Source organism: Phaenicophaeus curvirostris, unplaced genomic scaffold (assembly GCF_032191515.1).
Source record: "Phaenicophaeus curvirostris isolate KB17595 unplaced genomic scaffold, BPBGC_Pcur_1.0 scaffold_160, whole genome shotgun sequence".
Classification (NCBI taxonomy): domain Eukaryota; kingdom Metazoa; phylum Chordata; class Aves; order Cuculiformes; family Cuculidae; genus Phaenicophaeus; species Phaenicophaeus curvirostris.
In genome coordinates, this window is record NW_027206780.1 from 183,161 (window position 1) to 207,244 (window position 24,084).

General features: G+C 58.9%; 1 protein-coding gene across 5 annotated transcripts in view; it reads right to left on the reverse strand.

Moving 5' to 3' along the window:
• KCNIP2 (potassium voltage-gated channel interacting protein 2) overlaps nt 1-23,882 on the reverse strand; it is a 42,218-nt gene extending 18,336 nt beyond the window's left edge. For 3 of the 5 annotated variants that reach the window (XM_069882502.1, XM_069882497.1, XM_069882496.1), the window contains exon 1: nt 23,653-23,882. In XM_069882502.1, the coding sequence (XP_069738603.1) occupies nt 23,653-23,725 (73 nt within the window). In that variant the 5' untranslated portion in view covers nt 23,726-23,882. Of the gene's footprint in view, nt 1-2,030; nt 3,662-21,204; nt 21,332-23,652 lie in introns of those variants that run through there. The other 2 variants (XM_069882498.1, XM_069882501.1) reach the window with 2 other exon arrangements.
• Between the last annotated feature and the right edge of the window lie 202 nt (nt 23,883-24,084).

Genomic DNA, 24,084 nt, shown 5'->3' on the forward strand with positions numbered 1-24,084 from the left:
CGCGAGCAGATTATTAATAAGCACATTAAAATATTGGCAAAATGCTATTTTTGGGAGGTGAAGTCACAGTTTTAATCTGGTTAATTGATTGAGTCATTTCTCTTTCCCCCCATCGGCGATCTGTCCTTGGCTGGCTCCCCACCCGTGAGCTCTGTGGGACCTCCTTCGCCTCTGCAGGAAGGGCAGAGGGGCTTGTCGCCTCCCAAAAGGGGCCAATGGGAAAGGACAGAGGCTGGAGGGAGGGACAGAATCCGGTGACCCATGTGCCACATGGACCATTAGTGGCTGGGGATGAGGAGATGCCACAGAAGGGAGAAGGCTATGCAAGCCCCGCATCCTGCTCCCAGCTCCAAACTCTGAGCCTTTGTGGGGACACAGACCTGCCTGTCTCGGCGTTTCACGCTGCTTCAGCTTCTCCCACAAAAGGGAGGACATCAAGAAGAGGGTGAGCAACATTAGCTGGCGCCCCACTGCCAGTCCTGTCCTCTGCATCCATCCCAGCTCCATGCAGCACAGACACCCTGAAGACCGAGCAGGGCTGCAGGGGCAGGATGGGGCCAAGCCCTTGGGGCTGCTTGGCACCACACACGGCCAGTCCAGAGACCAGATCCCACTGGGACACCCACGACAGACCCAGCCTGGTAATGCTAGCCAAAAAGCCCAAGATGCCAGGACAAGGACCTATAGGAGAACATCCTTGAAGGCAGTACAGCTGGGAGCACATCAAGGTCCCCTTTCCACCCTGTTCCATTACCAGCAGCCGTGCCCCTCACACCTAGGGCTGGACTCAGCTGACTCATCCTCTGCCCTCTCTGCTCCAGGCTAACTGGCCAGTGCCCGAGGGATGGACCCAGAGCTGCCTGTGGGCACACGGAGCCTCTGGAGCCTGGCATGCCAGCCCTACACGTACCCCGGCACCTCTTCCCCTATTGCCATGCTGTGGGCTGGCATGGAGACCCGAAGGGGCTGCAAAGTGATGGGAATTGCCCGTAGGGACGGTTTCCTGCAGCCAGGTGACCTACCGTCACAGGGCTTGTGTCCTCACAGGCAGGGAGGTGGCAGGGCAGACATTGCTCCCATGTCCCAGCCTCCAGCACTGTGCCCAGAGCATTCCCAGGGTGCCCTCGCCGTCGCCCGGCCCTAGGGATGGGCACAGGCTGGGAAGACGCAGGGGCTTCCCCAGGCAAGGAGGGGACAGAGCCTGGGAGGTTTTTTTCAGGCAGGCTGGGCCCTAGGGAAGGCAGTGCGAGTCCCAGCCCCGCTCCAAAGCATGAAGTTTCGACACTGGCCCAACAAGGCCTTCCCTGCACTCCTGGCACGCTGTGTCCCAGAGGAGCAGCCTGAGCACGACCAGGCCGCGAGGAGGGCACCCTGTCCCCAGCACCTGGACAGGGACCCCAGGTCCCAGCACACAGGCACATGGTGACCCCCCATTGGGGTGAGGAGGTAGCTCTGGGCTCACGCCCAGGACAAGGGGTCCCGGCCAGCTGGCTGAGCTGTGCAGGGGCTTGCAGGGAGATGCGGGTCCTGCCACGGCTGTGACTGAGAACTCAGGGGGCACACAGCTCTGTCCCCAGGACCAGGCAGCATCCCAGGGTACGAGCACAAGCGGATGCAGCAGCAGGGTGTGTCCGTGCCCCTGCCCCAGTCTGCAGGCACACCCAGGACTTCCCGGGCCAGATGGACGGAGTGCACGGCCCCAGCCCCAGAGGATGCCTGGCACGGCAGGGAAGGGTCAGACCACCTGTGATTTATTTCCACAGCAGTTTTCTCACTGCACCAGTCCACTCCCCACATAAAACGTTTCCATCACCCCAGGTCCACAGGGGATCTTCAGGGGCTCTCATTGCCTCCTGTGAGCATCTTCAGGTTTGCTCCACACAGAGCCCAGTGCAACCCCTCCACCTGGGGCTGAATTGCTCAGCATCTAAATAGCATTTACTCCCCTCCCCAAACAGCCCCACAGAGCCCACTAGACAGAAACCCATTCCCACACAACAGAGTCCCTGTGCCCCCAGGGTGGCACCTACCTTGGGAGAGGGTCCCGGTGACAAACTGGTAGAAGAAGCGGATCACTCGGCCCAGCTGCCTCTTGCAGCGCTGCTGGCAGTGGCTCATGGCTCCAGCTCACAGCGCTGGGGAGGGACCCAGTCGCACCCTCTCCTGACAAACAGCCCCCCAGCTCCTCCGAGCAGCAGGTGATGCCTGGGGGAGGACGGAGCCTTCCTTGCCTGAAGCAAGCCTGCAGGCATCGGCAGCAGGGCCAGCGCGGCAGAGAGGGCACAAGCAGCACCCACCAGTGCGGCAGCTTCCAGGCCTGGATCCCAGGCAGCAGGCAGCCGGCTGGGAAGTTTTGTGCTGAGAAGGCTGAGTTTTGTCCTGTGCAGGCTGGCTGCGAGCCAGCGGGGTCAGGGGTCCAGCGGCGATGCCCCTCCCAGGGCTTTGGCTCGCAAAAGGTGACACAAGTTCGGAGAGGGAGCAGGATGCCCAGGCGAGCCTCCCCTGTGCTGTGCCAGCCCCCCAGCCCCGTCCGTGCAGGAAAGTTGCAGGGAGAGGCAGGGAGTAGCGGCAGGGGGATGCTCAGGGTCAGGGAGCTCGGTGGTGCCAGCCAGCTCTCTGGGAGAGGCAGCTGGATGCCTCCCTAGCTGGCAGAGCCCTGGGTTGCCCGCAGCTCCTGGTCCGCCCCTTCTTACCAGCTCGACCCGGCACTTCACGCCCCGGCTGGCCGGGAACCAGAGGCAGGTTGGTATGGCAACCCGCAGACTCCACAGGTCCCGCTGACCAATGAAGCACTGCTGCATCCCCGAGCCGCCTCTCTCCAAGAGCAGAGAAGGATGCTCCTTCTGGAGGGGAGACAGCACCGACAGCATCTTGCATCCTAGGGCATCAGCCCTCCACTCCTTCATTCAAGTGCTGGAAGCATCCTGCATCCCTGGGTGTCGATCATCTGATCTGGCCAGCCGGTGCTGTGAGTGTCTTGCATCCCCAGACATCAACCATCCAGCACTGCGAGTGTCCTGCATCCCTCTGGCAACAGCCCTCTGGCACTGCAATCATCCTGCATCCCTGAGTGCCAACCACCCGCTCCTCTTGGTTCCACGCAGGGGAGGAGACGAGGATCAGTGCAAGGATAGGAGGAAGAGGAGTCAGACTCCCAGGCTGCCTGGGTGGAGAGCTGCTCACTCCAAAGCCCAGCCTGGCAGCGAGTTGCTATCTTGCACAGTATGTCAGAGCCAGAAAAGAGTCTGGCGCTTGGTGGCAGTGGGATTTCCCTGCTCTCAGAATCAGCCCAAGATGCTCTGTGCAGACTGGCGACCACATCACTTCGCCAAGTCCCATTTTCCCAGCTGCAATTCCCTCTCGATATCACTTCCACACCCCACACCAGCAGGATCTCTTGGCTCTGCATCCATACAGACTCTATTACCTCATAAGATTCATCTCTTATTAATGGAGGAGGAAGCAAAGAAAAAGAAATCTGATGAGAAATGTCGCTTCTGTTCCTTCAGGGATGAGAAAGGGTTTGCAAGGGTAATCCATCCAGAACAGTTAGACCACCCTGTCCATACCAATGCCTCAACAAGGAGCCCCAAGGGAAGAGGCAGGAGCCCCCGCAGGGGCTGGTACAGGGTAACCTCAGACCCTGCTCCTCAAAAGAAGGCCATCCCCTCTAAACCAAGCCCTCCCAGTCTGTTACTCTGGCTATGCCCCTGCAGAAGGGGCCAACCCTTCAGCAGAGAGCCCCTACACCAGGCAGACAGCGCCCTGGGGCAGGGTGAGGCTGGAGTGGGCAGGAACCAGGGGAACACAGGATCACAGAATAGCTAGGCTGGAAAAGACCTTTGAGATCATAGAGTCCAACCGTACCTGTCCATGCTAAATCATATCCCTAAACACTTAATCTATCTGTCTTTTAAATAACTCCAGGGATGGTGACTCGACCACATCCCTGGGCAGCCTCTGCCAGTGCCTAAGAACCTTTTCAGTGAAGCAATTTTTCCTAATGTCCAACCTGAACCTCTCCTGGCACAGCCTGAGGCTGATGCTGCACTGGTCACTGCAGGGCTGAGCCAGGTTTGGGGAGACCCTACAGCGAGGCACAACAGAGCACAACAGGGGTTTGCAATAACAACACACTCACAGAGCCCTGGGCCATGGAAGGGCTCCAAGGGCCATCAGCCTTGCAAGAAGGACAGGGACAGCCCAGGCCGTCCAAGGCAGTGTGAGCAGCTCAGCGGATGCAGAGCAACAGCTGTAGGACAAGTCTGTAAACACAACATCCACACTGAATGCACCTCCTGCAAGTCACCTGCCCATAGCCAAAAGCTCAGAACTCTGGGCTGGCAACGGTGCCCAGACCCCTCCTGCCCTGCACGGGTCAGGGGTTTAGGACCCTCATTGTTATCTACGGTATCCAGGCTTTTGGCTCAAACCCACAACACAAACACACTGGGACAGGTTCTTGCAACGATCACAACCCATGAGCTGTGGGACACAAAGCCCAATCCTGCAAACTCAGAGCTCCCCCGGCCCCGTGCTAGGAGAGAGACCCTGCACGACCCAGCACAACTGAGCCCGAGGCAGCCACAGCACCCCAAAAGCCCGAGGGATACAGCAGAGGTGTCAGAACAGCCACAGGAGGGTGCCAGAGCCCGCAGGACGTGACAGCCAGAGTGCAGATCCACCCCAAACCCCCATCCAGTTCCTTGGGAGCCAGATCCCACCTGGCCAGGAAGGCTGCTCCGTTCCAGTGCAGGCGGTAGCTGCAAGCTCTGTCCTACACCCTGGCCACGATGGCCATGCAGAACGAGGCATAAGTCCCCCAGCTGCATGCACAGACCACCCCATGCCAGCCTGCAGGGACACGGCAGAAGAGAAGAGCCCAGCACCGAAGTCAACCTCCTCACCTCCAGGCTTGGCTGCCCACCAGCATCCCTGGGTGCTACAAGGAGTCCAGAACTAGATGGTGATTTCCTAAGGAGCATCACCTCTCTAGGTTGGGCCTCGGCTCTCCAGAGAGGCCCTCATGCACTGACACCAAGACAGGACCCCGTGGGGACCACATGAGCCGAGGCAGGGGACTGCACTCTCCCCCAGCACCCACAGCAGGTATTTTGCAAGGACGGTGCATTCCAGAGAGACACAAGTCAGCTTGCTCCCACCCCACGGCTCCCTCCCAGCACAGGGTCCCCAGGCTGGCACCAGGGACTTGCCCTTGCAGAAGGGCAGCAAAGCCACTCAGGCTCTGACCACTGCTCCCCTGGGAAGACAAACAGGAACCCAGTAGAAATCAAAAGCAAGCTAGAAAGCAGCGCTGTTGAAGCCAATCCTACACACACTTTCTTGCTCGTGATGTCACCTGGGCTGCAGGGTGCACCTTGCCAGCCTTGCCAGCCTGAGTCTCCAGAGCACCTGCTGGGCTCCAGACAACAGGACACAGCATTGCTAGAGCCACAGCGAGGGGAATGAGGAAGACCTCCAAGCTCTGTCTCCAGCTCTGCTCCAGCCACACGCTCTGTCTCTGCCAGGGTTACCTGATGTTCCCCAATCTCCCAGCACCGAGCCTGCACCGGGGACTGGCCCAGCTCCCCACTGTATGGTATAAATAGCAAATTCAGGGAGACGAGAGAGCAGAATTGTCCCCTGCTTCCCTGACCCCAGTCCCTGCTGCCTGCCTGCAGGTTTTGGGTCTCTGCCAGGACACCTTGAGCTTGGATGCAAGGGAGCGCAGGGCAGCCCATGCAATACCTGGGCAGCGAGTGTCAAAGTCCGACCCGCAGTGTCACCGTCTGACCCGCAGTCTGTGCAGTGCCATCACAGAATCACGAGGTTGAAAAAGACCCACAGGATCATCCAGCCCAACCACTCCTACCAACCACTAAACCACGTCCCTCAGCACCTCATCCACCCATCCCTTAAACCCCTCCAGGGAAGGTGACTCAAGCCCCTCTCTGGGCAGCCTGTTCCAGTGCCCAATGACCCTTCCCATAAAATATTTTTTCCTAATGTCCAGCCTGAACCTCCCCTGGTGGAGCTTGAGGCCATTCCCTCTCGTCCTGTCCCCTGTCACTTGGGAGAAGAGCCCAGCTCCCTCCTCTCAACAACCTCCTTTCAGGTAGTTGTGGAGAGCAATGAGGTCTCCCCTCAGCCTCCTCTTCTCCAGGCTAAACACCCCCAGGTTCCTCACATGCTCCTCTTGTTCTCCAGCCCCTTCCCCAGCTTCGTTGCTCTTCTCTGGACTCGCTCCGGAGCCTCAACATCCTTCTTGTGGTGAGGGGCCCAGAACTGAACATAGTATTCGAGGTATTCAAATATTCGAGGAGCCATAGTTTGACGTGCAGCATCCCAGTCCAACCCACAGTGTCCCAGTCCGACCCACGGTCTGTGCAGTGCCGTTTCTGGAGCCTGACGCTAAGAGGAGCCCTGGCACAGCGCAGCAGTGTGAAAAGGTGAGCTGGGGACACGGCTCATTCAGACGGCTGAGGCGGCTGGTAGCACACGGGGGACAGGAGGGGACACGTGCAGTTGTGTCGGAGTGTGCGGCGCTGCCTGGGCAAGGCTGTGCTCACGCGTGCAAGCATGCACGGGAAACACAAATCACAGAACAGAATCACAGAATTGTTTAGGTTGGAAAAGAATCATAGAATCACAGTATCATAGAAGCTGGAAAAGACCTCTAAGATCAAGTACAACCATCAAGACAACACTAACATACCTACTAAACCATGTCCTGAAGTGCCATGTCTACAGATTTATTAACACCTGCTGGGATGGTGACTCCACCACTTCCCTGGGCAGCCTGTTCCAATGCTACACCACTCTCTCAGTAAAGAATTTTTTCTAACATCCAATCTAAACCTCCCCTGGTGCAACTTGAGGCCATTTCTTCTCGTCCTGTCACTTGTTACCTTGTTGAAAAGGCAAGTACCCACCTCACTACAGTCTCCTTTCAGGTAGTTGTAGAGAGCAATAAGGTCTCCCCTCAGCCTCCTCCAGACTAAACAACCCCAGCTCTCTCAGCTGCTCCTCATAAGACTTGTGCTCCAGACCCTTCACCAGCTTCATCGTCCTTGAAGCCCATCTGTGCACAGTCACACGGCCACCACGCCCTGTGAGTCCCTTGCAGGATGAAGGGGCAGTGACAGCACTGCCAGGGATGGAGACACAACACCACTGCCCATAGCAGAATCACTGCTTTCTTTCCTGCCCAGATCCTTTCCCCCTGAGATGGATTCTTGGCAGAGACATCCCTCCTAAGCAACCAACATCTGGGCTGGTACCTGCCGTGGGAGCGCTGGGGGCAGGGAGCTGCTGGGGGAGTTCATGCTGGTTCCTGGCCATGAAATATTCATTAGCACAGCTAGGAAGAGAAGGGGAAAAATAAAATCGGAAGCAGGGGAGCAGACACAATGCAGGTGGCTCAGCATTAAGGTGTTCCTCTTGTACGTTGGTCTCCTCACGGCTGTGCAAAGCCCATCCCATTGTCACAGGAGTCGTGGGCACGTGAACACCCCTGGAAAATGCAACCAGGGGACAGCAGTCCCTGTAGGCAGCCACATGCTTGGACAAGAACATTCTCAAGGTGCGCTGTGCTGGGCTGGTGCCTGGGGGCTGTTCTTGCCTGTGCCAGCCCTGGATGGTGCCTGGGCTTCAAAGTGTTCCAGCCTGCGCCACACACCCCGGGGACAGGACCAGGGCAGGGTTCCAGCCCAGGGCCACCCCAACCAGGGCATCTGGGAGCTTTCCAGAGTTGTTGTGGGGTTGGCAGAGGTCAGACCCCAGAGACAGCACGTGCCAACAACAGCTCCGTCAAGGAGGAAGGGCAATCAGAGAGGGAAGGATGCAGGACACCCTGCAGCCTTGTGCCAATCCTCAAGTCACCTCTCAGGTCTGTAGGGACTGAGCAGATGTTCTGTTCTCTCTGTATCTGAATCCAGCAGTCACCTTTTGGGGGGCATGGAGGGCATACACATCCCAGCAATGCCATACCCACAGCTGCTTGGGGGATGTGGGGCAGCACATGGCTCAGCAAGACTCACCCCAGAGACAGGGCAAACTGAGGGAAGAGGGACTGCGGGCACCATGTGAGCCCCTGGTCCTAGACACATCACATCAAGGAGGGTGGCTCCGTGGGAGCCAAACATCGCTGTCATCCACAGAGGCAGCATCAAAACAGCCAGCCCTATGTGGGGTCCCGCTGCCATTCCTGCCTCCTCCTAGCCCTGGGGACCTGCAGCCTTCAGGACTCAGGGAAGTGCTGAAAAAGTGATGCCAGAGAAAATAAATAAGGCAGCTAATGAGGTAATTTGCATAGCTATTAGCAGGCAGGATTTGCAGCGGCTCTGACATGGGATGTGCTGTCAGAGTGAAGCGTGGCCCAGGGCTCTGCTGGTGCTTGCAGAGGGAAACACACACCACAACCACACCGCACGGCCCCACCAGGCCAGGGAGGCAAGAGGGACAGCAGCAAACCGAGCAGGGAGGTGGGAAGAAGGCTCAGAGTAGGACAGACAGCCTGTGAGGAGCCGTGTGCTCTAACCATGAGCCCACACTGTCTTCAGCCACTCACCCCAGGGCTTGGCCCTGTGATGGACAGAGCACACAACTCCTACCTTGCTGAGGTGCAGAGAATATCCAGGAAAGAATGAACTTGTGAAGGCCAAGGGAGAACTGCCAGCAGCCCAGGCTGCCTTGTGGGGCATCTCTGCCATGGTGCAGCCAGCTGGCTCCCCTTCCAGAGCCGGTTACAACTCCCTGTTTCCCTTATGTCCACTTGCTCCCTTGTGAATCTGGCCCAAAACATATCCCAGGACAAGCAAAACCCATTTCCTAGCTCACCCTGGCTGCCAGCAAATGCAGCACACCCTGATTCCCAGCAGAAGCTGCAGTTCTGGGCTGTAGGGATGTGCACAAAGCCCAACAGCAGCATGAGGTCTGCATTGTGGCTGCCACATCTTTATATGCTTGGTTCAGGAATTACCATGCCGTGCCAGGCAGGAGGACACTGGCCATCCTGGTACCCCCAGGGATGCAGGGTCAACACACCTGCTACCTGCAACACTGCTGGAAGCCCAACTAGCTCTGCCAGGATAAATGTCCCATTAATCAGCCACGTGGTGGAGAGGAGTGGTGTGCAGGGCCACCCTCCCCCACGCTGCCAGGGCATGTCTGGCTTTGATCACAAACCTGCGGCGACAGCTTGGCTCGTTCCCAGTCGATGGATCTTGTTAAAAAATGTATGTGGCGTGATCCGTCTGCTCAGGAAGGTACTGCCAGGGAAGGAGCCCAGCCCAACACCGCTCACGGGTCCCCCAGCGCCCACCCGCCAGCAGCCACCACGCAGTGGGTGACAGGGCAGCCACCTGGCTCTGGTGGCACTGGGCTGCGACGTGTTCCGCTGGCATTTAGCTCCAAAGCACCCCTGCATTGCAGAGAAAGGATGGAGGTGCCTCCACCTTCTCATGGCAGAGACAAGCAGAAAGACCCAACAGATGGGTGGTCAGATGGACAGACAGACACAAAATCCAACAGCAACTTGAGTGGCGGGTGTTGGGCAAAGACTGAGGCCAGAGCCCCCGGAGATCACCCCCAAGCATCCATCACCCCTGTGATGGCCCCCAGCCCTCCAGGTTACGCTGAGGCACTGAGTCCTCCGAGGCTGTATTTTTTAAGTCAGTTCTGCTAAATATTTCAGGGATTTACACAGAAAAGCTCTCTGTGCTCAGCAGCACGTCGGCCCCATTGGCATCACGCAGGCAGCCACAGGCACCCACTCACCCCACCCTGGGTTTGAATCATTCATTACCCCACAGAAAGGGTAGCAAGCAGAGAGGAGGGGACAAGGTGGGGGGATAGGGTCCATCGCCCCCCTCCAGGCTCCTGGGGTGCACACCAAGAACCCTCCATGTCCTGCAAAAGGAGGGCAGAAGGGAGAGCAAAGACCAGCACCAACATCTGCAGGGAAACAGAGGCACAGGGAAAGGAAAAGAGTGCTCAACCCTGGTTACAGGACCAACATCACAGGACATCAACAGTAAGCAAAGATACCACAGCATGAGCATCCTGTGCATGTTGGGTCTGCAAAACACAGCAACTCTGGGAGCACTTGGGTAATATCAGGCAGTAGAACAGCACAGCCCCAGAACCTCCAAAGAGGGCAGCCTTCACAAGGGAGACATCACCACCTCGGGGTGCACGCCTCGCGCCAGGGCACAAGACAGCCACAGCAAATCCTTAACCTGAACCGGCGTCTTTTTTACCCTTCCGATGTCCACCCAGCCTTGTGCCCATGAGGTGCCATGGGGAGCAGCAGGGGTTTCCATCCCCAGCACACCACCCCGCGTCCCCCAGCTCCCACTCCAAGCCTCCATGCAGCCTTCTGGCAAGGCTGGGAAAAATCTCAGCCTGGCCACAAACAATGTCAGTTCTGCTCCCAAATCCGCTCCAGGGGGGAGCACGCCCTTGGCATCCCAGCAGCCTGCCACACATCCTGCCCCCCGGCACACTCCCCTCCAGCCTTGCCACACTCACAACCACACCAAGCCACAGCGACAAATTAACAATCCCTGTGCAATCACGCGCAGGCTGGGCTCCGATAAATGCGAAATGGCACTAGGCTAATTTCCTTGCAATCAGTGCTCGCTCGGCTGCCGACAGCTCGGCACAGTGATGGGAAGAAACGCAGCAGGTCTGGGCTGGGATGCAGCCCCGGCTCCTGCGTGTGCAGCACGGGGACCAGGCAGCGGGGCCCCCTCGATCGCCCAGCCAGACGCTGCCAGGCTGAGCGGCGTGGGAAAGGCTCTTAGCACCATGGCTCATGCCAGAGCTGTGGCACGAGCCGGCCGCACAGCTGGGACAGGGAGATAAGGCATCCAAGGGATCCCAGGAAGGGGAAACATACTTCAAATGGCAGGAATCTCACCAAAAATGGTCTTGGCTTGAAGACACTGAAAGCATTTCCCCCTGTTAATAAACTGCAGCACTGTGACCAGGCACCTGCCCCCAGATCCGCAGCTCAGACCTTCTCCGCACAGTGAGATGCAGCAACAAGGCAGGGAGGGAAAGCAAAGCAGCACTGGAGATGGGACTGAGGTCCTGACCCACAGCTCCTCACCTGTCCCATGCCAAGAGCCCCTAGCACTGGCCTGAGACCTCTGGATGGGTGACAACTTGGCTGGGGGGCACCTGGAGACTTAGGGCAGGGAAGGCACGCAAGGTCAGTGATGCCCCTCTGAGAGCCCACCTGCACCTTTCTCCAGCCTCAATCCAAGACGCTGTGCAGACCCCAGCTGGGCTGATGGCCCCTCACGCCAGCACTGACCCTCTCCTCACCTGTCCCTGAGTGATAGCTCAGCCCCCCGGCCCCCTGCCCCACAGGGCAACAGGACCACCCACCCAGCACCTCCAGGGAACCCGCTCAGCCCAAATACCCCAGAGACTGCCTTCTTAAACTGACATTTTGGGGACAGGAAAGCTATTTTTGGTTGTTTCAGAGGCAGTGTTTCCGTTGCAGACTGTCTCAGCTGGAGGAAGGGTTGCTTTCTCTGGGGTGCCGTGGCAGCTAGCTCTGTGTGGGGCTGTGGTGCTCAGCACCAGCTCTGCAATACTGGGTTGTCCTCACCCTCTTCTACTGCCCATCCAGTGCCTGGAGGCAACGGGCCCAGAAGCAACTGGAAAAAGACATTCCTAGGTTCCCCACCTGGACATGAGGATCTGGAGCATCCCACCTGGCAGAGGGGGTGAGGAGAGGCAAGGAGCAGAATCTGGAGACTGTGCTCCCACTCAGGACCTCCCCAGCATCAGCAAGACGTCTTTTCCACACACCTTGGTGAGACACTCCCAAAAATGAGCACACAGACTTGAACAGCACCCCTTTCTCTGGAGCCCCCGAGCACTCTTTATAGGGATAAATGTTCCTGGAAATTACTTAAGGGGAGAGTACAGCCTCCCAGTGCAAGACCTGCTGAGAGGCTCAGAAATAAATATGTTAATAATCAAATATCCATCCTGTGCCTGAGCTCACAGGAGGACTTTCAAGTCTAATTAGCAGCAGATTTGTACCATCGCTGCCTGGGCTCAAGGGACAATTCGCTATGGTTCCCACGAAGAGAGAGGCTCGGTTATAATTAGTCAGCAGCATCCCATCTGCAAGGATTACCTCCAAATCCCCCCTGCGCTCTGGGCTGGGGGCAGGCGGGACCCAGGTAAACCAAGATGAGAGATGCCTCAGGCTTTGATGTGTGCAAAAGGACTCCTGAGCTACAAATTCAGCACAGGCACCGCGATGAAAGGGACCTCGAGACTGCAAGTCACTCCCCACTCCCCTGCCTGCCTGCAACCCCTACGCAAGCAGGGAGCTCCTCTCCCCACAGCATCCTGCCACAAAGCCCCAGGGTGCCCCCAGAACCTCTCCCCTCCAGACTGATCGCTCCCAAGCCAGGCCCCCCAGCACCCAGGGCTGTCCACAGCTTCAGCAGGCCAGTCCCCAACATCTTCCAGTCTACCACGTCTTATACATGTCATTGCCAATGAGAAGAGCTGCCCCTACCCACCATGAGACTAAAGCTAAGCGCAGCTTGCGATGCCGCTTGCACGGCCTACGACGGGTGCTCGGTGCACGGGGACTCGGCCCTGCAAGGGAGGGGATCGCATCTGCAAAGAGACCCAGTTCCTCACTGCAGGCAAACACAAACCTCAAGGCTTGGCAACAGTTTGAGGACATTCATCAATCCCTGCCCGGGCTGCCGTTCAGCGCAGCGCTTATTGTGGGCAGATGGAAATCCCGTCAGATCAGACCTTTCCCCAATCCATCAAAGGGGGACAGGCAGTGCCTGGGGGAGCGCTTCCATCGCCCCTGCCCACGCATTCTTAAACAGGACCACGTCCCGCTGCTGAGGACGCCTGAACAGACTCCATTCCCAGTGCTGCAGCACCTTGCGGGGTGACTGGGGTGGGAAAAGAGGGGCACCCAGGGCAGCGAGACACGGGGTCAGCACCTGGATGTGCACCACTGCCAGTGCCCAGAGTGGCACCAGCCTCCTGGGAAAGCACAACGGCAGCGAGACAGCAGAGGAAGGGATGGAGAGAGAGCAGAAGGAGCCATGTCCACACTAAGGACCAACACCACAAATGAGAATGCTCTGCCAAGCAGGGAGCAGGACCCACACGCCCAGCCTGGCAGGGCGAATACCTGGCAGACACTCAGCTGGAGCTCACTGACCCTGCGGCTGCTGCCAGGTACGCTCATTAACACCAACTAATTGCGGGCAGAGGCGGCTGACCTGGCAGCGGGCACCCTGCCCACACACTCCTCCCAGCCTGGCAGCCGGCACGGCTCTGAGCCCAGGGCAGAATTACAGACGGGGCCACAGTTGTTGCATCCAGGGCACTTCCTCAGGGATGGCCTGGAGATGTCTGTGCCAGAGCTGCTGTGCCCATAAACAACAAAACAAGCATTTTATCCCTCTCAGGGGCATGCAGGTACCCCACTTTCAGTGTGGCCTCCAAGCCAGGGCACAGCCCTCCCCATACAGCTCCTCTGCAGCCTTGAGAAACCTCCCTGGCATCACTGGTGTGCTTGTGCTGGCGAACGAGGGGTTACCAGCCCCTCACTTCCCCACGGTTATTTAATTAAGCAGTGATAAAAAGCAAGACGCATTATCCGGAGAGTGACAGCGGGTTGTAATTACAGCAGGGCAGGCTGAGAAAACAAACAGCACCGAGGGAAGTGTGGAGTGGCTGGGGAGTCACCACAGCCTCTTGGGAGCCATGTCCCTACCCCAGATCTGTGTCGCAGGGCAGAGGCAGGACCCTCAGGTCTATGAGTGATGGAGGTGGGGAAAGACTCCCTCGCCTTCATGGACGTGATCCCCAAAAAGCCTCCCCCTCCAGCTCACAACAGGCTGGGGTGAACCTAATCCCAGCTCCTTCCTGGGGATGCTGGGTCTGGACCAGCCGCAGGGAGCAGCATGTTTTCAGTGAGTCGCTTTGAAATATTAAACACCATCTCCTCCCTCGCAGCGCTGCTCCAGGGGCATCCCGGCACCAAGAGAACTCGCTGCTCTGCTGGGGCGAGGGGCAAACTCCCCGCTGCCATGTGGCACCCCAGAGGGGCTCTGCCTGCCCCATGGAGCCAGGCATGATGCCCATCCGCTGGCTTCCTCCAAGCTGGGATTTGAAACTTCTGCCCTGTTTCCCATACTCAGCAAGAAGCAGGGGTGGGACGTGGGGTCAGAGCAGTGTCGACACAGTCATACTGCGAGCACGCAGCCCAAGGACCCCATCTCACCCTGTCACCCAGCAGCGATGCTCTCCCTGGGGATGGGGAGAGCTTCACCTTCTGGGTCCCCTTCCTGGGGCTGGTGGGAGCCACTGGGTACCAGCACAGTCACAGCTGGGACAGTCCGGAGGGGTGCACAGCCACCCCTTGCCCATCCTGCTCTGTGGGCTGTTCCCTGCGCCGCCCCCAGCCCCAGCCATGTCCCTTACTTTTACTAAATCCTTCTGCTCTCAGCCCAATCCTCTTAGGCTCCCCCTCTCCCATTGCAGCATCTTTAATGCCCAGCCTAGCGTAGGATAGAAGGAAATTAACCCTGGGCAGGGGGGCAGCCTCCGCAGTGCCTTTTAGAGGCTCAAGCCCTTTCCCTTGCCCTCCTACCTTCTCATTATGCAGGAGAAGAGACCTGGTCTGCCACAGCCACAATAAGCATCACCTAAACGAGGGCTCCCAGCTCCTGCAGTCCTGGGCTGGGTGAGGGTAGCAGATCCCCCCTCCAGCCAGCCCCCTGCTTGGGAGGCTGCGAGGTTCCCGGGGCAGGGGAGCCCTGGCTACGCTTGCATTTGCAGCCCTGGCACAGATTTGCTACCACCAGCAGCAACAGCTGGCTGGGATCTGACTGTGAGCGGCTCCATAGCTGCCTTGTGGGGCTGTAGGGCCCCGAGCCACACACGCTTCCACACAGCCTGCATCCCCCCGGGGAGCCTCAGGGTCCCCATCTCCCCAGAGGGATCTGGTGGGAACCGCTTATGACCCCACGGCTTGGGGACCTCCAAGGAGCTGGAGCAGCATGTGGCAGGTACGACGCGGGGACACGGCAGGGATGCAGGTGCCACTGCACACGGCCGGATTGATGCAAGAGACACATCTTGCCCACGTCACTGCGGGGCAGCTGGGACAAGCCGCTTTCAGAGGAGCTGTGTGAGAGTGAGCAGACACCAAGGCCACGGCAAACAGATCCATCCCACCCAGCTGGGATTCCAGGTGGGACTTGATAATTTTTGGGAAGATGCCACAGGGCGCAGACACCATCACTGCCTGCACAATGTGGCCATGGGACCACAACCCCAGTGAGAGGCAGGATGCTCTCAGTCAGCATCCTGCTGAGCTGCCCTCTCGCAGGGCAGCAACGGCCGGGGCGGCCGAGAGCCAGGGCCAGGCAGCACCTGCCAGAGCAGCGCTCCTGCTGATCCTCTCTGTTATGCAACAAATTATTCCACTCGTATTAATGACTTTGCGGCAAAGTGGGAAATGACATGAATGATTCCCGGTGCCTGGGAGTGACTCACTTTGCACGGCAGAGGGGAGGCGAGTGGGGAGGGCAGGCACCAGGGAAATTTGTTTGGGTCAGCAAGAGCTGCACAGGGCAGCGCCTGGGCTTGAAAGACAGGACTTCTGGAATGAGAGTCAGAGGGAAAGAAAGAGGTACTTAAGTGCAGATCCAACCACTCAGAGAGGGGCCTAGATGTCCCCGAGGGATGCCAGGATCAGACATAACCACAACATATCACAGCATCCGTGCTGCCCTGCACCCATTTGCCAGCCTGTGCTGTGACCCCAAAACAGGGCACCACGTCCGCCCCTTCCCACTCTGGGGGCAAACGGAGAGCTACAATCCTCATGCAGGTACAACCAGAGCTGGAGGTGCTGTGCTCTGCCACCAGACCCCGCAAAACTCCAGCGTGCTCCCAGGAGCACAGCAGGACGGGCACGGGGCGGCAGCCACCCTTAGAGCAAGAGTAGGGGGCAAAGGGGACCCGTCACCCAGGCTGCCGCACAGAGCCCAGCATCTGACCCTGTTCCCTCTCCCTCACCTCCAGGAGGCTTCACTAAATCACACCGTTCAAAATTCATCAATATTTCTTCCCTGAGTAAATCAAGAGCCGTCAAGGCTGCCCAGCCCAGGCAGCCACCTCCTGGGGACACCAGAGACATGTGGGGACACACTGGGGACTTCAGCAGCCCGCTGACAATTAGACCCTGGGGAACCCTCGCAGTGAGGAGGGCTGGGTGGATTACTGCCTGGAAAGCCATTCGGGGACTTTCTGTAAGCAGTGCAGTTTTTAAAAATTCAATCTAGGAAGAAGTGATTAACCAAACAGACCAGGAGCGGTGGCTCGCCTGTCTAATCTCATTAGCAGGCAGGCTGGCTCTCATCTCACCCTGCCACAGCTGGATGGGCTGCAGGAACCAGGTGAGAGCTGCCGGATGGCTCTTCCCCAGCACCTGCCAGGTCTGAGCTTGCCAGTGCCTCCCTGCACTCCACAGGGCTGCATCTTCCCCAGCCAAGTAATGGGAAATACCCTGGAAACCCTGTCCCCCATGACTCAGATCCTGGCCAGACCATCACCAATGCTTCATCCCTAAAAAGCACCCTTTTTTCGGTGTCCAAACGCATGGATTTGGTAACGAAAATTGGGCAGATAAGGGAGCCAGTGCATCCTAGCCCTGCTGCTGGGGCCAGTGCCTGGAGCAGGGTCCCCCTTTCTGCCTCACAGAGATTCTGTGCTGGGGTCATAGAATCATAGAATCACCAGGTTGGAAGAGACCCATCGGATCATCGAGTCCAACCATTCCTATCAAACACTAAACCATGCCTGCCAGTCTCTCATTGTAGCATCTTGCCAAGAAATCTTCCTCTGCTCCAGGCTGTCAAGCCCCTTCCCAGCAGGAACATCACTGCCGTGGGAAGTGGCTCATGGGGACAGAAGGACCAGCAAGGGGGTGGGGGAGCATCCCTTCTCACCCAGTTAGTCCCTCCACCGCTGCACGCCAGAGCTGGGGCAGCAGGTTCATGCCTCCAGCCCACCTACAGAGTTAGTCACTCCATCACTGTCTCTGACCTGCTCCTGGCAGAGGGGTCTCAGGTGAAGTCATCCACCTCTGCTGCCAGCCTGGCACTGGCCTCAAGACTTATGGCATCCCCTGCCTGCCTGCAGGTACCACGGCTGCTGTTCTCGTCAGACCTCTCTATGGGTCAGAAAAAAAAGCCTTTCCCTCTCATCCAGGACAAAGCCACCAGCTTGTCTGAGCTGCAGACTAGGGCTTTCTGAACAGTGTACTGGGCTTGTCTACATGCAGGGGGGTGCAGTCCCCAAAACACTCCCTGCAGATGGAGCTGGTGCAGTAATCAGGTGAGCACCACAGCAACCGTGTTCAGAGCTGGAGCACCTTGTCTGTCCCCTGGACCCTGACATCCCCAGGTCCCCGGTGTCCCCAGCCAGGGTGAGTCGGAGCAGCATGAACGGGACAACAATCCTCTTGCTGCACCCCAGAGCCTCCAGCAGCGATGCTAACACCATCCTGGGGTCAGGAGGGGTGCTGGCTGCCTGGACAGAAGGAATCCCGATTCTTTGAAAAGGCCACATCTTGATGCCATAGGTTCAAAAGCAGGGTGGCTTCTGCCAAAATGGGACATAGAGCCAGCTGGGGCTGCGCCCTGGGGACTGCCGCCAGCAGCAGGGGAGGCACAAGAGCACGGGCACACACATGCATGTACCACCTTGTGAGCATCCATAGGTGATTCACCCTGTCCAGACCAGAGGGGAAACGTTTGACAAGACCCAGTTTCAGGGGCAGGAAAGGTGAGTCCCCCTCTCCCCTCCATTCCCAGCAGCTCCTGTTGAATGCAGCAGCTATCCTGCCTCCAGCTCCCCTCCCGCAGGGCTCCGTTTCCAAACATGTTCATTACTCACATGGCTCCCCGAGGGGCTGCACCCACCCTTTTTCATTTGAAACGGAAGGCAAATTTACTTAAAAGCTAGAAACAGCCAGAGCGGCAGCAGCTCACGGACAGGAGGACCCCTGCCCAGCACAGCACTGCCACCACACTCTCTTCGCAAGGGTGTCACTGGGAGAGGGGCCACCCCACCTCCTGCACCCCATCCCATGTGCCGTCCCTGCTGCCTGTCCTCACGGCACGGCACTCGCCCAGCTCTGGCCGCTGGAGGAGCCCCCTGGCACAGACACCAAGCTCAACAGCAGCCCCACACACATCAGGGCCTCCCCCCATGGAGAGGTTCTCCTTCCCCTTTCGCCCCCAGTGAAGCTGCTTGCACTGCCCCAGCAGTTCACCTCCTCAGCAACAACCCCCTCGGGGCTCCGCAACCCTGTATTGGAGGATTTGGACCCCCTCCTCAAGCCAGAGCCCTCACCAAGGTATCGGGGAGGCAGCCCAGCCCCATGGGGGGACACAATGGGGAGATTCTTTTCACTAGAGGCTCATTCATCTGCAGCATGACTAAAGCCCAGGGCTGGGATCCATCCCAGGGGCTGGAGAGCAATTTGATGGCAGATGGATTTATCATCTCCCAAGCACAGCAATTTGGCTTAAACAAAACCAAACCACTTCTCCTAATGAAAACATCGCTAATGAGCAGAGCCAGTGAGGGAGGGGACAGCAGCTCCACTAACGGGGTCTCTCCTATCCTTTGGGGCTGGCTCTGATGCCACAGCTGCAAGGCAAGAACATAAGGCTTTGCTCCAACCAGGACGTATGGACCGGGTATGGCTCACGGGAAACAAGAGCCTGCTCCAGGCACCAGCTCTGCTCACCATCCCAAACCTTCTCTTGTCCCAGCTCCCAAAATTCAGGGGTCAATTGGTCCCAGCACAGCACACAGCGGGAAAGCAGCACCACTGAGCCCAGGTGCCTTTTCTGGCTGCAACAACAGCTAGTTGTGAAGAAAAACTCTTCCCCGTGCCCAGACGCAGAGATGCTGATGGAGCAAACCCCTCCCTGCCCGCGCATCGCCAACCCTGTGCAGCAGGAGCCGCACACCTTGGCCAAAGTTGTGACAGTCCATGAATTATGCATCAGCATCCATAGAAATCAGCCATTTAAACCGCCTCGAACAAACCCACGAATTTCCTGTCAATTAATCCTGTGCCACCAATTCCCCATGGGCTCCGACCTGCCTCTGCCTGCAGGGATGCAGCAGTGGCTGCCAAAACCTCAGCTCCAGCCTCTCCACCTGCAAAATCCAACCTGGCCGTGGGCCGCAGTACCAGCAGCACTGCCCCTGCGTCCCCGCAGGCGACTTGGCCCCAGCGTGGGCTCAGAGCAGCATTCCCTCCGTCAGGGACCCCCAGAATCTCAACCTCTGATCAGGAGAGGCCACCACACCCTGGCATCGAAGGGCTGCAGACAAGCCAGGACAGCAAAGAGGGAAGAGGCAGAGGGGTAAAGAGGCCAGAGAGAGGGAGACAGCAAACAGAGACGAGGCAGAATCAGGCAATGCTCCCACCACCCCAGGAAGGTGCAGCATCCGTGGAGGGCAGGGCGCTTTGGCACAGAGGGGACCCCACGAGAGCCCTCCCACCCCAGCGAATGAGTGGAAGCCCTTTCCCCACCGCACCCCATCCTGATTGGGAGCCTCCTGGGAAGGCTGGGGACTCGGCTCAAGGGTCAGCCCGGCTTCCAGCCCAGCCACAGGCAGTGGGAGCAGAAGCAGCGAAGCGGAGAGGGGTTGTGTGGGGCAGCAGCGGCAGCGCAGAGGAGGCAGGTGAGCTCGGGAGCAGGGGGACAGGCAGCACACTTGGTTCCCACGGTCTGAACTCCCCATAGGAAGGACATTGGGGTGTGTCACCCCTCTTAGGGACCACTTCTAGGAGGAGGGGATGAACCACACGTGCTGCTGGCCATAGTGATGCCTGCAGCCAGCCCTACCAGACCTGCACGGCTGTGCACCTGGGGGTGTTTCTGTGCTACTTAAGGAAGCAGCCGAGCAAGAGTGGGAGCTTTGTCCTGGGCATGGGTGAGGTGCTGCTGTGGTGTCAGGCACAGTCCCTATCCCAGTCCCCCTCTCAGAATCCTCTCCAGCAGGCAACCACAGGCACAGCACATAACCTGCCACACACACTCACAGCCAGGGCACCTCCTGCCATCATTCCCACTCTATCAGCCCTATAACTCATTCCTCCAGCTGCAGATCCCACCGCTTCCCTCTACACGTGCCATTGTTTAGGACAGGCTAGCACAGATACCCCACCACACCCTAAGAAATCAATTATCCCCCTTGCAGGTGGAAGTCCTACACTACACCAAGGTCATGGAGATTTTCCTCCTGCAAAGGTATGAGCAGCCACGATGGAGCTGCCAGGTTTGCTGGCAGCAGAACAAGCCCCCAGTGCAGCCCTAGATCTGCCCATCACCTGGGACACACCTGCAGCAGCCGCATAGCTGGGGCTCGGCGTTTTGGCTTTACCCCATGGCAGGGGCCAGGGCTCCGCTCCCACTGCCCTCCTGCCAACCCCTCTGACCACCCATCCCTTGATGCGTTTGCCAGGGGCAGCGCAGCCTTGTCTCTCCTTTCCTACTGCCACAGGGACAGATGCCTCTGAAATGCTCTCCTTCCAGGTGGGAAGGAATACTCAGCCTGTACTGCTGCTATGCTGGTTCCTACACTTTTCATCTCACTGGGTGGGCTGCTCAAAGTGTCAGAGAGTCAGGGAGTCCCCATCCATCAGCTGTGCCTCGGGAGACAGGAGGATCCCAAAGCTCTGCAGATGGTCTCTATAGCAATTGCTCACCCACTGCAAATGCTGCGGCTGCCTTTGGGGTGGAGCAAAGCAGTTGCTCAAGACCCCACAGTGCGAAGGAGAAAGCAGGGGTGAAAAAGTCAGGGTGAGAACTGAGCCACTTATAACCCCTTCTGGGGGACCAACAGCCCCGCAGGCGAATCCCTCATCTTTCCGAAACACAGCTCGGGGGTTTGATGCACCCCAAACAGCCCAGGCACAGACCCCACACTGTCCCGCTGTCAGGACGCAGCATGGCTGGGATGGGCTCGTCCTGCAGGATGAGATGGGGCCCTGGCTACCCACCCCTGCTCCTCAGCTTGGGCTGGGGTGGCCCTGCCGCCCTGTGGGGTGGAAAGCTGCCTCTGACCCCCCTCACCTCTTGGGGTTTGGGGCTGGGGACGCGATACCTGTGCTCCTCAGGACCAGGCGGCGCCAGGCTCCCGTGTCTCCTGTGTGGCGGGCCATGTCCCCAGCAGGCCTGAGACACTGGCTCTGGGCTCTGCTCACACACTAATCGTTGGTGTCATTAGAGGGCCGGAGGAGTAATGTAATTTATGGATGGCTTTTATTTCTCCCCAGCGTCACCTAAATACCCCAGAAATGGACCGGTTTAATTTCCTAGTGGCATAATGTAAACATTTCTCACCTCAACGCCCAGAGGGGTGCCCACCCCAAGCTCAACAGCCAAGCTCGGCCAGTGCCCGTTCTTGCCTGGTGTCACCGCCCCAGGGCCAGGCACCGGCAGTGCCACCCTGCTCCCCCAGCCCAGGTTCCCCCGGCACACAGAGCCGGTGCCTGCCCTCCCTGCTGCTCACACACAGGCAGCTTTCGTTCATTCGGGCTCTCTTGCCACTCACACACACACCCACGTGCCACGCACCTGCACAGCCCACAGGGCGGCTGGGCACCACTGGAGATGCTGCAGAGAGGGGGGCTGTCACTGCACCCCCGCTTTCAACAGCTCTTTAAGATCAGCTGGAAAAGATGGAGGGGGTCTACCCTGTGGGTCCTGCTTCCCCTTATCCCCTCACCTTCTTTTGGAAGAGGGTATTACTAACCCTTCTCTGGGCATGCATAGATGGTGGTTTCATTGCCCCCACCCCTCGTTTTGGGGAGTGATGGGGAGGCACAGCCGGACCGTCTGTTGTCCCCAAGCACACCAGCAATCGCTGGAGCTACTGTGGGGCCATGGCATCGCCTGACATCAAATCATCTCTCCATTAACAGCTTTCGCATGGCAGATGTCCCTCAAACCCTGATAGGATCTGACGGATGGGGCCCCCAGGGTTGCAGGAATACCCCAACTGCTCATGCCTGTCCCCAAGCAGGGCTGAACTACCAAACAGCGGGTGCCAGCAGGGACTCTACCATATGCAGGGAGAAACTAAGCCCCTGCTGGCACTGTTAGCTCCATCTCAGGGCTTTGTTATGGCCCCAACGGGGTCTCGACTCTTCAACCGCACCCCCAGGTACCATGAGAGCCCAGGCCAGGTAAGCAGGCAGGACCTCAAGCATTAAACCCTCCCTAGAGCTAAAACTGCATCCCCTCTCCTCCTGCCTGCGTCGCTTCCACACTCTTCCTGGGAGAAAAACAACTTTTCCTCCACAGGGAGGGACGGCTTGGGTGTATTCAGCCAACACAGTGGAAGTCGGTGCTGCTGGGACCAGCTCGCTCTCCTCCTTGCCTTTACTGGGGGCTCTGCCCAGGCAGGACAGTGACCTGGCAGTGATGGCAAATGAGTGATGTCCTCCCAGGGCCTTGGTTTCCCATGCGGGAAACTGGGGGGATATTTCCAGCCTAATTCCCTAGAGGCTTCCCAGCAGCCCCATCCCAGCAGGCAGGGGCTGGCACAGCGGCACAGCTCCCCTCTGCCCAGGCTCCTGCTCCACGGCTGGCTCAGAGGGAAAGCCTGGGAATAAAAGGTCTCAGCCATGGAGAGACTGCAATTTATTTTTAAACTTGGTTTGATTTAAATCCATATGGACATTTTAAAGTTACCGGAGAAACCAAAAGTTGTGTGTGGGTTCCACGTTCCTACACGGCTCAAAAATATCTTCCCTGCAGCACGTTTGGGCAGGCAGCAAGCGGTGTTTCTCACACACGGGGCTGCTCAGGAGAGCAGGAGTCCTGCCCCGCGACCACCACTCCTCCAAAACTCCAGAGCAAAGCCTGAAATTCACTTCAGAGCACAGCAGGAAAAGCATCACCGGGACTCAGGGAAGCTGCCTGTGCCCATTCCCCAGTGCCAGAGGCACAAGGGCACCCGCCCCAGCAGCTACGGGCAGGTTTGGTTCCTCTGGGGTCCTGGGAGGCAGGCAGGAACTGCTGCCCCATTTCACATCTCCTGCGATGGAACTGGATGGGATTTGGCCTGATCTGCGGAAAGCACACGGGGAAGGAGGGGTGTCACCAGCTCCAGCTCACCTGCTTTGCTGTGGGACAGCGGGGGATGAGGTGGGATGGATGGATGGATGGGTGTTGTGGTGGAATGTGGGAATCCAGGTAAATTCCCACTGGGGCGAAGGATGGAGGGAGAAGCAATAGGGTCACAGCCGGGTCGTACCTGGCCTCCCCGCGATCACTCTGCTCTGGGGCAGAACATCCCTGGACGCGCTCTGGGGGACCCTGAGCGGCTGCTGGAGCAGACACCAGCCTCCTTGGCGCTGCCGGGGTTCGCTGCCGGGGTTGGCCTCTCCGCTCCCGGGGAAACCCGCTGCCGAGCCCCCCGAGGGCGAGCCCGGAGGAGCCCGCAGCAGCCGAGCGTCCCTCCCCCTTCCCGCAGAGCTGCCCCGGGACGAGCCCCCCCTCCCCGGGGTCCCGGCGGCTGCTGCACCTTCCCCGCGGCCGCGCTCACCCGTCAGCTGGTCGTAGGAGCCGTCCAGGTCCCGGGAGTCCGACAGACTCTCCTTCCTGCCCTTGCTCCGCATCTTCTCGCCCCGCCGAGCGACGGGGCGCACGGGCTGCGCCGCCGGGCAGGGGGGCCGCCCCGCCGCCCCTGCCCCGCCCGGGGAGCTCGGCTCGGACGGCTCCGAGCGGCTCCGAACGGCGGCCGGGAACGCGCAGCCGCCCCCCTCCCCGCCGCCGCCGCCGCCGGGGCGGGCACCGCCGCCCCCTCCCGGCCTTCCCCGCCCCCTCCCGGAGCCGCCGCGCCGGCCCCGCCGCGGGGAAACTGAGGCACGGCCGGGGGGGGGGCGGTGAGCACGCGGGGACGGGATGGGGATGGGGACACAGATGGAGAAGAGGACAGAGATGGAGAAGGAGAAGGAGAAGGAGATGGAGAAGAGGA